The 14,759-nt window shown below is 45.4% G+C and overlaps 1 protein-coding gene across 11 annotated transcripts in view; it reads right to left on the reverse strand.

The window, feature by feature from the left end:
* The window catches only part of LOC139977550 (uncharacterized), a 185,141-nt gene that overhangs the window by 63,989 nt on the left and 106,393 nt on the right, over positions 1-14,759 (reverse strand). For all 11 annotated transcript variants that reach the window (XM_071986934.1, XM_071986944.1, XM_071986943.1 and 8 more), the window contains one exon: positions 17-334. In XM_071986934.1, coding sequence (XP_071843035.1) covers positions 17-334 — 318 coding nt within the window. The remainder of the gene's footprint in view (positions 1-16; positions 335-14,759) is intronic.

A 14,759-nucleotide genomic window follows, 5' to 3' on the forward strand; every position in this document is an offset into this window, starting at 1 on the left:
AATGTAATCAACTTACATATCATTAATGTTTTAGTGATGAGGTTTGGTGGTATTGGTTCCGTGGTGCTGTATCCATTAACACTGCAGGTAACTTCTATCGCAGAGTCAGTAACTGGTACTGTTGCTGTCAAGCTAAGGTCAAAGAGGCCATCATTTGCTACTGGGCTATCTTGCTGCACATTATCAGCACCAGAAATATCCAAGGATAGTGTACCTGGATGCACCCCTTTAGCTGCACAAGTACATATCAGCTCTGAAGTAGGATTCACACCTTGTGCAGGACAAGTGACATCAGGAGAAACAAAGCAATCAAAAGAAATTTCATCCGGGATAGCTGAAAGCAAAAAACAAAAAAAGTTAATATGAAGTATCATACTGCACAGTCATGTTTTCGCCACTGTAGATATAATTGATAAATGCTTGCTGAACATTTTGTATAGATCTCCTTCAAGACCATATCAACCTTGCAGGTAGCAATAGTTGACCAACTGTGTAGACATTCACAATGTCACTTCCATATAACTCTCCAATAAGGTGTGTCAGTAGTACCACAGACAACAAGTCTAGGTAAATTCCACTCTGGCACTTTCTGCTTTAAAAGTCAGTGCAGCAAGTCATATGACCAGTTATGAAATGCTTCTAGAGTTAATTTTACCGACTTATCCAGAGTTGCCTAAGGTGCTCAGAACACTACAAAATGTTGGGAACAGAAGAGTACTGCTGTTTCTATACCTTACTGTACTTGGAAATTCAGCTGGACAACCTGTAAATAAAAGTAGTAAGTTTCAAAAAGGCAAGGGTGATGAATAAAATCAGGTTTTACCTTTCAAGAATATTTTACAAATGTAACATCCAATCCCGCTTCCTCATTTAGTGACTCTGCTTCCATGAAGTGATTATTTGCTACTGAATGTTAATCAGAGTAATTTCATGAATCAAGGATTCTGTGTAATTGCAAGTTCTGCAACAACTGAGATGTCAGACTGCTATAGTCATTTTCAGTTTAGTCTAAGTCAGGGGTGGGCAACCTACGGCCCGCGGGCCATATGCTGCCCACCAGAGATTTTTTTTTGTGGTCCGTGGGATGTCACAAGAAAAAGCAAAAAATCAATCTACTTTACATCATCACAAAAAACGAGCCAACTGCTTAGAATTTATCTGCACTAATGATGCTGTCAGGTAGGCCTATTATCACCATTAGTTATCATCTGTATTGGCATTGTTTTTTGAATAGAGATTAAGTACACACATCTATTGCTTGAAAGTCCTCGGAATCAAAGGTTCGAAATCAACAGCATTAACGAGTCCATAGATTCTACAAACTTCAACCAAAATTTGTAAGCCCTGCGCGACATCTCATGCGCCAATCAAAATCTCTCTGTTTTGTTTACGACCGTTAGGCCTAGGCCTACTTGCACTTTCGTGGCTAGCCTTTCTTAGGTTCCTTCTCTTTAATAGTATCTTCCTTTCGGCCTTACCGATGAAGCTTGCAAAATTGTGTCATTTCCTTCCATTGCAATGAATATACAGGTATTTTCAAATGTTTCCTCCGTGGAATTGGCAAAAAAATGCATGATACGAGAATATGTAGGTTACATTTGTGTAATGAACCTGATGATATGGGCAGTTGCAGTGATTTTACGGCTAATTAAGAATCTACTTACTGTAGCTACAGTAAGTCTGTAGCACTTTAGTTAAGATATTTCGCAGAACTAGTCTATAGGACTTTTTATGTACAACTGAACTTCTAGAACTTACTCTGTAATTGTATTCATTTAAAGCAAAATGACAACATTATTAAAAGCACCCATAAAGGCAGAGGTTCATGCACAATGTGACTGCACAGTTTATTTTTAAACTTACATTAATTTTGCACCACCAATTAAAATTCTTCCAGCAACAACTGTGTGATGAGCTAGTGTACAATGAACTGACATGTGCCCTTTCTATCCACATTTTTACATGTGATTGACCCCTCCCCTTCCCAATCTCAATGTACTGAACTTGTAAACATGTCCTTCGCCTGTGTTACTTTGTATCTTTGAAAACTGTGAGAGGAAACTGAGCAGCTTCACACGTGTGACTTACGTGACAGTTTTTCGTGACTTACGTGACGTTGCTAATTTGCATATGAATATCGGTATAAAATGCATATCAATTAAATTTTACCTTGAAGTTATTCCTCAATGTGTTGCTATCAGATATAATAGGCAAATTACCAAATTTCACTCAATACTTGACAGGATTTATTGATTTCCTCCAAAAAGTTGAAATTTTTCATTTCTCTGCGTGACTTGCGTGACAAATGTTGAGGGCGCTATAATTCGCAATGGGAAGCATTAATGTTTCGCAGTGGTGACAGAATTTATTGTGGGTTTTCAAAGTTCAGGAACTATAGGCTTCTGACTTAACTACAGACTTGTACTGAACTGGAGATTGAAATCAAGTGTGAAATTTCACTCTGATTTGTGACTTTCATGACATGGAATGGCCCTGTAGCTAATTTATTATGCATGCTCACTTTAATGACAAAGAGCTTGATTTGCATTTGTAATAATTAACCTGATGAGATCCATTTAATATTTTGAGAAATAGACCCAAACTGATAGATTTCTTGTACTCACTATAAGTAAGACACTTGCCAAATATGAACTATGTGATATAATCTTTCTTGGGATATTGTGTTTACATGGGTTTTGTTTTGTAAGGCTTTATAGAGTGTGACCTTTGATGACCACAAATTACTTTTGACCTCCAACCAAAACAATAATGTTCTTGTACTCATTATAGGGAAGCCACATGCAACATATGAGAGCCAATCGCCCCTCGTGAAGATAAAGGAAATCTACACCAAATTGTGGAAAACTTCACACTACATAAGGCGACCATACCATTCATATAGCCTATAGATAGGAGCTCCTTTGATGTTCAGGTTATGGAGATTTTTACATTTTGCACTCTGCTGACCCCTATGACCTTTGACCTCCACCCAAAAACATAAAGGTCCTTGTACTAATCATGGGGAAGCCACATGCCAAATATGAGAACTACAGAGGTTACCTATCTTGATAATATCGTGTTTACAAGTAAGGGCATCAAACGTGCACACACACGTCATCATAACTGCATACTGTAGGTTTTCGTCATCAAAACCAAAAGTAGGACTGCTGTGAATGATGCAATGCAACTTGCTTGTTCTACTTAAATTCTGTTATCGCAGAATGAAACTACCCATCATACAGTGGTGTTCCGTCGAGGTTGACCTAATCGTCTGATTTTAAAATGTCCAAAAATGTCCAAATCTGTCTGGTTCCGTCTGAGCTTCAGGTTAAAAAAGAACACCTTAAACCCAGCACTCAAAGCCCAAGTCACCCCCCAAGTGTCCGAAAAGGTCTTCATGAGGTAAAGTTTACTAGTCCAAATAAGCAATTCACCAAAATGTCAACCTTCCTACCAAATTTTCAAATTTGTCCCACATGCCCAATTTTGGCATCAAATTAGAGCTAATAATTTTTATGGTACACCCTGTATAGGTACAGTAGCTATATATTTGAGGAAAATAAATTTCCTACAAAAATTGTGTATGAAGGTAGGTATAATCTTGTGTGCTAAATTTCAAATAAAATGTAACATTGCATTATGGGTAATTTAACAATGCAACATGTTCAGTTTTAGTGGCTTTTATATTAAAATATGTAAGTAGCTAAGTACTGTACTGTAGCTCTACATTAGTGAAAAAATAATCTTTCTGCTTGTGTAATATATATATGCTCTCACACTTGGAAGTTATGGTCCTTTTGCTATGTACATGCCAAAATTTCATCTTCTTTACATTTCAGGTATTAAATTGTTCTCATTAAAATCAGAAATAATAACCATATGAAGCAAACTTTTAGTGCCTAACATAAACACCCAAAACTAAAAAAGATATATTCCAGTATTTATGTGAACATTTTGGTTACGTCCATATACTGTAACATACGTCCATAACCAAATTAACATACAGTGCACATTACTGTTGTGTCACTTGCTGTATTAACTAGTTACTTGAAGATAATTTAAAACAATATATCGTTTACATTAACATGAAACAAAACATACAAAATTAACGAACAATCATAAAAATGCCAAAATTCATGAAAATAAACAAATGGAAAGCCTAATCGTTAGGCTACATTCAATCCTACATAAATTTACTAAGCACATGTCAATACATTCCCCAACCTTACCTGGTTTGTGAAGTAACGAGCGACGTACTCACCTCATATAACCTATGCAATTACCGTATCAACCTCGCTCTAGCATCTGGCAATTGTCTGTATGTGAGTGTGGCCATCTCCCTTTAGTAATTTCCAGGGCGCACTGGTGCGGCACCGGACAGAGAAGAGGGAGAGGATCGACCAAGGGGCCGAAACCCAGAGGATACATCCAAAAAGTGGTTCTCACCTGAAGAGACCCCGTCGGGCTGTGGCGGGTGACAGATGGGTCCTGAGTGGGTGCTCGGTGGGTCGTCAGTGGTGTAGGCGGGACCCCGCGATATCCCTTGAACATTCCTGTGAGGAAAAGGCCATCACATGGTCATATCCGTGAGGCCAGCTCCCCTGGTATCCGACGTGGTTGTATGGTTCCGTCCGCGAGGTCCACCATCGTGGGGAAGCGGGCCGGGATGTTATATGAGGTGAGTACGTCGCTCGTTAATTCACAAACCAGGTAAGGTTTGGGGTATTCACAGCGCCTACTCCCTAACCTCATATAACCTATGCATTCGTGACACAGGAGCCCTGGCGGTGGGCTGAGGATCTCGCGGGCGGCGGACCCAGGGCCGCTTGGGCAAAATCCCCTTCTGTGGCAGGGGTGTTTGTGAGGTAGCAGGCGACAAAGGAGGACGGAGTTTTCCGGGCCGCTGCTTTCATAATATCTTCCAGGGGAATCCCCTGGAACCATGCCCTGGACGTGCCGTGGCCTCGACGGGTTCCCCAGGCTGCGTGTGGGCCCGGATGTGGTCGGCAATCCACCGCGAAATGGTGTCCTTTGAGGCCTGGAGCAGAACGTTGGCAGTTTGGCGTTCTTGGCCGTCGACGGACGGCCTGCCGAACAGGTGAAACATGTGATCGGCCCACGTTCGGGAGAGCTCCTATTCCCCATTGTCGAGATACGCCCTGGACAGTGCGTCTGCCAGTACATTGTCCTTCCCTGCCAGGTGGGACGCCCGTAGGCCGATCCTGCGTAGGAGAGCCAGGGATCGAGTGCCCCCTTAGCGATTGATATATGCCACGGTCGTGGTGTTGTCTGACCGGACCGTGACAGTGTGGCCCATTAGGCGGGCTGCCCAGTGACGTAAGGCCCTCAGGACTTCTTCTGTCTCTAGAATGCCAATATGGAGTCCCCTCTCGGGCACTGCCCATTTGCTGGCGACTGTGTGATTGACGTTGTGGGAGCTGAGCTCCGGAAAGGTCGCCCTGCCGCGACCTTGTCCATCTCTGCCCACCACCAGAGGAACGGGCGTAGTCCCGTCGCCAGTGGGATTGACGTTGCCGGGGACAACCGGTCTGGGGCATAGTGTTTGAAGAGGTGCCTCTGGAGCGGCTGCATCCTGAGTCTGCACAGATCCAAAAGGTCTGTTAAGCTCACCATCTTCCCCAACAGGCGCTGCCACGTGAGCGTGGGGCCCGTGGGGGTATTCTGTTTGCCTAGTATTTCCCTGACCGTGGCAACTAGGCTCGCCGTTCTTTCGGCCGTCGGGTAGACCATGCCGCGGACGAGGTCAAACAGGCCCCTAAGTAAATGATCGATTGAGCGGGCACGAGGGCGGATTTCTCGACATTGATTATTCAGCCCAGTCTCGTCAGGAGGGAGAGGGTGGCGTTTGTACTGGCGAGTGCCCCCCGCTGGGAGTTGCCGAGTACTATCCAATCATCTAGATAGGCGAACACCATTACCCCGTTTCGACGGAGGTGAGCCAGGACTGCCCTCATCACCCTGGTGAAAACCCTGGGCGACATGGAGAGGCCAAATGGTAGCGCTGTAAAGCGGTAGTCTGTCGCCCTGTACCTGAACGCGAGGAAACGCTGGTCCTCGCGTCGGATGGGAATGTAGGTAGGCATCCTTTGATCGACGGAGGATGCCCACATCCCTGGGCTCAGCAGGTGGAGGATTGATGAGAGGGTCTCCATCCTGAACTTCTCCAGTCGGATGAACCTCCTGTTGAGAGGTCTGAGGTTCAGGATGGGCCTTCAAGTCCCATGCTTCTTCGGCGTGAGGAAGAACGAGGACCGGAAGAGGGGGCCGTCCGCGTCTGCGGTGGTGACCCGCGTAATGGTGCCCTTTTTGAGGAGACTGTCGATCTCGTCCTCTAGGGCGGCCCGCTTTTCCGGTATCTCGAGTACTGGCCTGGTTGTCAAGAGGCCATATTGGGGGGGGTAGACGAGAACTATATCGCATAGCCCCGTTTCCAGTACCCAGGCTCCCGGGTCGATCTCTTCCCAGCGATCCCCAAAAACTCTTAGTCGCCCCCTACCTTGGCGTTGGGCGTTATGGTGGGGTTGGAACCCCTAGGGCCTTTTAAAGAGACCTCGGCGGCGGTTTCCGCTGTATTGTGTGCGGTACTGCCTGTGTTCGGGCCGCGAAGGAGCAGAGAGTTGCTGTGTTACGGGTTACCCCGACTCTGACTATAGCTGGATCTCAGTTGTTTGAAGTGGCTACTTTGCCGCGCAGCATGAGGACGAGGCCAAGCGGGACATGTGCTCGTCTGCCTAGCTCAAAGACTTCATTCTCTCTGCCTCTTCCCGAAGTTTCTCGTCAAACTTGCCACCCAAGAGGTCACTTCCCAGAATTGGTAGGTTGCGGAACCTGTCCGCCAGTGTTGGAAAACCTTGTTCAATTTCCTGCGAACACACTTCCGATTTCCCGCCAGTGTTCACGTAGCGAACACGCCGAGCACGCATTGCGTGCGAGCAAAAATGCGTGGGGTCCAGGGGCCCGCCCCAGGAGGGCAATGATGGCGGCGGTATCCTTACGGGAAATACCCGTTGCCTGTGCTTGCTGGAAAGACCTGTTCAGCAGCTCTGCAAAAAGTAACAAGGCCGACTAGTACTTCATCCCCACACGGGAGGCCCTTTCTACGTCAAACAGGGAGGATTCTAAGGTCTGTGCATCCTTCCCCCTGAATTTGCCCTTGCCATCCAAAGCACCCACCGACCAAGTCTCTCCTTCACCTGAGGCAGGATGTGGGGCGGCGCGAAAAGACTCTCCCAGTCTTCATCGCCTACATGAAAGGGGCGTTGGGCCGTTCGCTGGAAGGCTGTCCAGTGTTTCGCCTGTGCCACCACCTCGGAACATTCACTACATTCCACATCGACCGGGACAGAGGCTCGCGGTTTTTTGGCGGCCGCGTTCAATGTGAGCTTGGATGCCGGCCCCTCCTGGGCACTCATATCCACCTTTTTCTCGAAGCTGAGGACCCTGCGGAGGACTGCCGTTGCCTTCTCAAAGGCTTCTGCTGAAATTTCTGTGCCCCGTAGGGGTTCCTCGTAGTCCGCCTCAGAATCTCCATTGAGGAGACGGGCACTAGCCACGATCGACAGTGCGTCGTCGGTTCTCGAGGAGGCGTCGCCCAGGGATCCACCTGGGCCTCCTCAGGGGCGTGATCGTCCGTTACCGGCGCCGGCAGTGGCACCAGTTGTTGTGGGATGGACGGTGTAACCTGCTGTTCCGGGTCCGGTTGACCCGGCTTTTGTAGCAGCTGCCCCAGAAGGTCTTTGATCTGAGAAAGGAGAGCCTGTCCCGAGTCTGGGGACTGTCTCCTAAGTTTCTTGGCTTTGTGACGCCCCGAAGAATGTCCACTCGAGGACGAGGGGGACGAGCCAGACCTCGACCTGTGTCGAGGCCGCCGGTGTCTTCTCGGCTTCTACCACGACTACGGCTGAGGGTACAGCTTCTACTCCAGCTGTGGCGCTGTTCCGTACCCCCCGGGAGGACCCCGAGAAATCCCCCCAGTTGTGGTCCCATGACCCCGGGGTAGATGTAAATAGGTCCGCCACCGCCTGCCTGGGGGGGGCTTCTGGACTCCACATGACCCGATGTGGATGTCCCCTCTTGGGGCCGCGGCCGTGGCTGTGACGACGCCGCACAGGATTTTGTTCCATCTCGCATGGATACCCGTTCTGGGAGTAGGCTTAAGCCATCTCGTATGGCGCCCTCTGATCCCCCACGTTGAGGACTTATGCCATCTCGAATGGCAGCCTGGGGGTCCTTCGTTGACGGTTTCTTCTTCCCCTGCTTTGAGGAAGCCGCCTTCTTTCTTTTCTCTGCAGCTTTTTCCGCCATCCAGGTACTGATCGAATCCCAGCGCTCCTGGGTCCAGTCCTGGCAAATGGAGCAAGTCTGTTTGCTCCCACACGGGCGGCATTTCGGGCACTGATCGTGTTTGTCCCATGCCTTAAAAGGACAGAACTGCTTGCAGGAACGGCAGTTGTCCATCCTCCAAAATATCTCGAAAATTCTTCTTTTTTTTTTGAAAGTTAGAAACAGCACGGAAACCTAATGAAATTCGTATCTAGAACAGTACGAAAGAACTAAACAAGGCAGTTACTTGACTGCAAAAGTGTGATAAACGTGAAAGTACACAAATGCTAGGACAACGCTACACTAAAGTGCGGGCCTAGCCACGCTTCGTGAACAACGTTCACGAGGCAACCAAAAAACGTTCGAAAATCACGCAAAAAGAAAAGTTTAATTGACAAAAAGCAGTTCAAACATGCAGGACGTTGAACAGATGAAATAGAATTACAAAAACAACGATAATAGTTTACTCTATAGTAAGCTTTATTAAGAGCAATGAAAGAGCGATACTTGCACAAGAGGCTGGCAATTACTGAAGGGAGATGGCCACACTCACATACAGACAATTGCCAGATGCTAGAGCGAGGTTAATAAGGTAATGCATAGGTTATATCAGGTGAGGGAGTACGCGCTGTGAATTAAAGGCTACCGGCCTTACTGTAGTTCCTAACCATCTAAGGTATTGTTTGGCTAAGTTACAACTGTGCAATTAGGCTAAGCCTAGGTCTATATGTGCTACATACAAACTACTGTACATGGACTAGGTTAGAGTGTTAAGGGTATGCCTGGTCCTTATAAGGGTGTGAAAAGGGCCTAATGGGGATGGGTTAAACCAGGATTTTAGAGGGCCACTAAATGTACTTTTTCCTGGTGGGGCAACAAATTTCCACATCAATAGAGGGTCATACAATATGTATTGTATGGTGTTTAGTTTTTAATGAGGGCCCTGGGGGCACCAGGATTTTGTTAGAGGGAAGTGCTGCAGGCCCCATATTGTTACATTGGTCAAACAGAATTTATGAAATGTATCAAAAAAAGAACAAAATTTTTTTTTCTCTGCGTATGTCGTTAGGGAACGTAGCCAAATCTACGCCCAGCGAAGCCACAACTGCACAATGACCCCTTTACACTTTGTGCACACACCGTAAAATGAGCTCCTCAGCCCTGCAGAAGTCCTATGCAGAATGGGAGGAGCTTAAAGATATATGCATATGAGTAACTCTCCAAAGCAACTTGGACAATCCTGGCACCAGCGTTGCCACTGTACGTTCTTTTGTTCTGCAGACAATACACTTTATCGCGGCAAAAGTGAGCCGATCTTTTGTATATAGTTTATCTTTGCTCAAAAGGTTACCTTTCTAGTGTTTAAACACAGACTAATAAATCAGAAAATTGTTTGTTTTGTTAAATTTCAATCTTCTTATTTTCATGTTCACATGTAAATTATACTGAACCCGAATGAACTTCCACCCCAGTCGCACTCACAAAGAAAACAAAAAGGAAAGAAGAAGGAATAGGAAATATATGCCTACATTTGCAATATCGACCTTATGATACATTACTACCAAGTTTATACTGTAAATTCCATTTGTTTTATTATCATTGTCTTACACAAAATTCGGTCAAAAGAGCCAGACTGTGCTGTTGGACTTGTTTTTCGATAGTTACGCGTCAATTTACGAGTTTATGCAGACTTACTTCAACGGAAATGCGCAATAGACTTCACTGTATGTGAGACTCAGTACTAATTTTCCATAGATATTTATCAGAGCAGCAGTGTTGCTGGTCGCGTTATTTGATTGGACCATAATATACGTGATATACTTGGGCTATGTGTGAAGAATTCAAAATTTTACTTGACTTTATTATCGAACAGCTTTGAGATGCATCCTATTTGTAACAAATATACGCAGAAGTAAAAGCTAGACCACTAAAATAGGTAAAAAGTTATGGTGCAGTTGGCATAAGATGTGCGTAACTTAAAAATTTACTAACATGACCACGTACAAACACAGTCCAACAGGTAAAAGGCTATGACCAATAAGAAAAGAAAGAGGAAAAAGAAGTACTGTAATGTTGAGAGCAACGGATACATAGGATACATGAACTTCAAATCACGTTATAAAACACGACGGACTGTGCAAGTAAGCTCCTCTTCATAAATTTTTGTCACTCTTTCTTGTTGCTAAGAAAGCCTATTGTTATGTGTTCGTAGACCCAACCCACAGCTGCCTCATTAACTTGCCAAGTGAAGTATTGTGGTCACTGGGCCGAGAAGAATATCCAGTAGCAACACAATGGGCAGAAGATTTGCGCAGCACCAGGCGCCTACTAGATTTGGCTAGATGCTCCCTTACTCGGCAACAATTGGGGCTCGTATTGGTCATAATTAAGTACTATTGTAGGTAAGGTACATGACTTGACCATATAAAGTTTTCAGTAATACTCTTGGCTTGGATTACGGATATTTGCAGAGAATGAGAAAAGTATCCACGACAAAATTCCACATTTAAAATTAATTGCATACAGTACCCCAAACCCACTAGTTTGAATTCAACCAATCAGAGATTATAAAACTTACTGGTTTATATATTTACGAGTGACCCACTTACCTGTCTCCCCACAACCTAAGCACCGCATTCTACCGTGTCTAGTATGCCCTGGTAATCTTTTAACACTGTGCACCCTCATTGACCTCAGTGACCTCCTTCATTTGAGACCACTTTCTTCCCAAAGTGGCCCCTGACGCGACCTCGGGGAGGGTGGCGGGTATAACCCGCCACCCGTCGAGCTCGCCGAGAAGGAAAAATCCCCGCTAAAGACTGCTGACGCCTCCAGGCGGAGGGTGGAACCCACCCCGAACAGTCGGGGTGGGGGTCCTCCCTCCGTCACCCCGTAGGCGTGCCTCCCCCTACACTTACAGAGGCCTAATTGAACAAGGGGTCGAGGCCCATACTACCTTAGATGGTAAAGGGTAACTTGGTATACCAAAGTAAGGAAACAACACTCACCGATAGACAAGTAGCCGCAGGCGACCCAGTGGGTGGCGATGTCTATCGACGAGAAAGCGACGAGTCATGAGTCAGGTCGAACGACCTCTCCCCCATCCGGCTGCGTCCCACCTCCCTCGGGGGAGGGTGGCGGGAAATGGAGACAGGTAAGTGGGTCACTCGTAAATATATAAACCAGTAAGTTTTATAATATTTACTTTGTTCCCCACTTACCTGTCTCCCCACAACCTAAGCACCGAGTGGCACTGCCCGATGGTGGGAGGCCCGAGGGGTGGGACCCCCGGAGCTCGTATCACGGAGCAACCAAAGCCAAATCAGCCTGTGAAATGTCCGATTAGTAGCAGGCGACGAAGCGATTAGAGTCTTCCACGCCGTCGTCTTGCAGATGTCCACTATCGGAAAGCCTGCGAACAGGGCTGTAGAAGCAGTGAAACCCCTGCTGTTGTGAGCCATGGATCTGCCTGGACCTGTAGCCAGAGGGCGGATGGTTTCCACCGAACAGCGGGACAAGGTATCCTCCCAGGCTGCTGAGTGGGGCACTCGAAGGAGGAAGAACAGAGATGTCGAAGTACCCAAGAGATCTTGTGTTCTGTTGAAGTACCACTTCAGTGCCCTAATGGGAAACCATACTGTAGTCTGTCCTCGGGGATCAAAGAGAAGGTCTTGATCTCTGGGATGATGATGTCTCCCGGTAGGAGAGCCCAAACCTGGTTCTAGCGAAGAAGGAGGGGTCGAGAACTATCAGCACCCCACAAACCTTAGGACTGAAGGCACCTTAGTCAAGGCGTGCCGTTGTTGCCTGGCGTGGAGCCGTAGAGGAAGCCCCTGATGGAAGGCGGCAATAGCCGAACGATAGTTCTTGATCGTCGAAACTCTGCCTCCCTTCTTGGAACAGTGTGGGTAAGGAGTCGGCGATCAATGTTAGAAAGGCCATGGTAGGCAGAGTGTCTCGTTCGGCATACTCCGAATCTCTGTAGGCAGAAAACGTAAGTCGCCACGGTTGTTCTCACTCTGGCGGCCAAAGTCCTTTCTGTCTAAGGGAATACCAGACAATTTCCAGGTATCTAATTGGAGGCCCTTGCTGTCCGGGTGAGCCAGCGCCCCCTGTCTATGGGACAACCGACTGTGGTCTGTCCGGCAGGATCGCCGGCTCGTCCGCGAGGAGCTGGAGAATTTTTCCCGAACCAGGGTCAGCGGGGCCACTATGATGGCTGATCATGCCAAGAGGGGGAAGTGTAAGCTTCCGGTCCGTTTCGCGACAGGGACCTGGCGTTATGTGGAAGGCCTGCGGGTGGGACCGCCTGAAACAAAGATGAGCAGCCCATTGTTGCCCTGTGTCGCAATCAGGTCTATCAGAGGTCTGCCGAACATGTGGAAAAACCTACTTCATGTTCGTTGCGAAAGGGTCCACTCGTCGGGGTGGAGCTGTCCCCTGGGCAGAGTAGCGTTGTGCGGTAGTCGGATTTCACACAACCGGTAGTGTTGCAACATGAATACCGGTATCGTAACTACAACCGGTATTTCCCTCAACTTTCATCTATGGTTCAAAGCACTTAGTTACGAGACTCAATGTAATACATTCAATATGCATAGCCTACAGTACCGCTCACGTATAACTGGACATGTGTACGCGCACATGATTGTATAAAGACGTATAAACAAGTACAATCGCGTATATACTCATTCCACGGAGGATAAGTTTACTTTAAATAGTTGGCAACATTTTGAAGAAATAATAAAGTGTTAACTAAGCGTTTCTTGTGTGAATTTTTTATATAATTTACCATTTGGTTCCAACAGAATGAAAAGAAAAAAGAACTTCCACCCAACAAATTTGAAACAGGGCCAGTTAAATTCAAAACATGTTTCTCGTCCGCGCAATTGATGGGCCTCCTTTTTCCTGATTCCCGAGTTTCTTTTCGGATTACAAGAAATCTAAACTATCCTTAAAAATTATTTTGTAAAGGTTGGAACATATTCCAAACTAGTAGCATGAAAAGAAGAAAAATGGCCGCCCGTTTTTTTTCAGATCTCAGTACGAGAAACATGTATTTTATTTGGATAATATAGAACAACTTTCGTTCCCTAGCTGTATGTCGATTTTTATAAAACCTTTATGAAAATTAACAGACTTGTTTGAAAATGGATTTTGAAGCTCAGTCAACAATTTAAGAAATGCTTACCGTTAAATACTGGCGTCAAACAATACATTTCGTATATATTCCAATAAAGATCCACAAAGGATAAAAATGCTAAGTAGAGCTTACTAAAGAGAAATAGAAACTGCATGTACATGGTCATTTTAAGCATCCAAGTACTATACAAAGAGATCGAGTTCACCGAAACACCCCTTTTCCCTATCACCTGAGGAAAACCGTCTTTTATAAATTATAGTAGGCCTACCATACAGTACTTTACATTTGATACAAAAATTAATTCTACAACACACAGAATTTGTGTGTGTCGCAATAGTTTAAGTTTTAACCGCGCAGTACACTACCATTCATAATTTGCATATTACACCAAAAGTTATAACTTGGCTTCCAGATGGCGGGAAAATGTACAATCATGTACAATTTGTTGTGTCGTTCCCATGGTGCAATGAACTTGGGCAAGTTGCCAAGTTCGAATGTCGATGACCTACTTAAGTTCCGTGACCAATGTCAATGGGAATTATGTGTGTAAAAACTCGGGTTTTCCACGTGTAATATATATAGAAGTTTTAAGTAAGCGGAGCAAATTTCGGGGCGGCTCGTTGATTGTGAGGAAGCACTTATCTAATCATCAATTTTTGTGAAAAATATCGTACGTTTTTTTTCAGAAAATATTTTTGACTAGTAATTGGAAACTCAATGTATCAAGAAGTACTGGGTCTAGACCTTATCATTGCATTTTGAGGGAAGTCAGATCTTCAAGTGCAAAATAGTTTTTTTCATTTAAGGTTATCATGGTTTTCTTGCAAGGTGTATACGGCGTAACTTTCGATGTAGGCTTAGAGGTAGGATCGGCCCATGCCTACCTAGTTTTCATGAATTGTTACCATGTCGCATGTCGGATAGACAGGACTCGACTTACTACTACTACTTTAAGTTCAAAAGTTCACAATGAAAAGTCTTTAACTATAAACAAGTCCCCACGTGTTTGGAACTTCAGACAATAATAATGTAACATAGGGGCTACGTAAATACAGGATTATAAACTACATACATAATAGTACAGATTTATTTATATCGTTAATCGGCTGTTGTTAACTCCAAAAAATAAACAGTACTTTCAATACGTACAATATCAATCTTCGTACAAAAGTTCTCAAAATTAAAAAAGTAGCGAAAGATAACTAGAAATGACATCGTGGAACCCCCCGCATTAATAAACGAATCCAATTCATTACAGCATCAAATCTCAAGT

This window comes from Apostichopus japonicus, chromosome 12 (genome assembly GCF_037975245.1).
Source record: "Apostichopus japonicus isolate 1M-3 chromosome 12, ASM3797524v1, whole genome shotgun sequence".
NCBI classification, from domain to species: Eukaryota; Metazoa; Echinodermata; class Holothuroidea; order Aspidochirotida; family Stichopodidae; genus Apostichopus; species Apostichopus japonicus.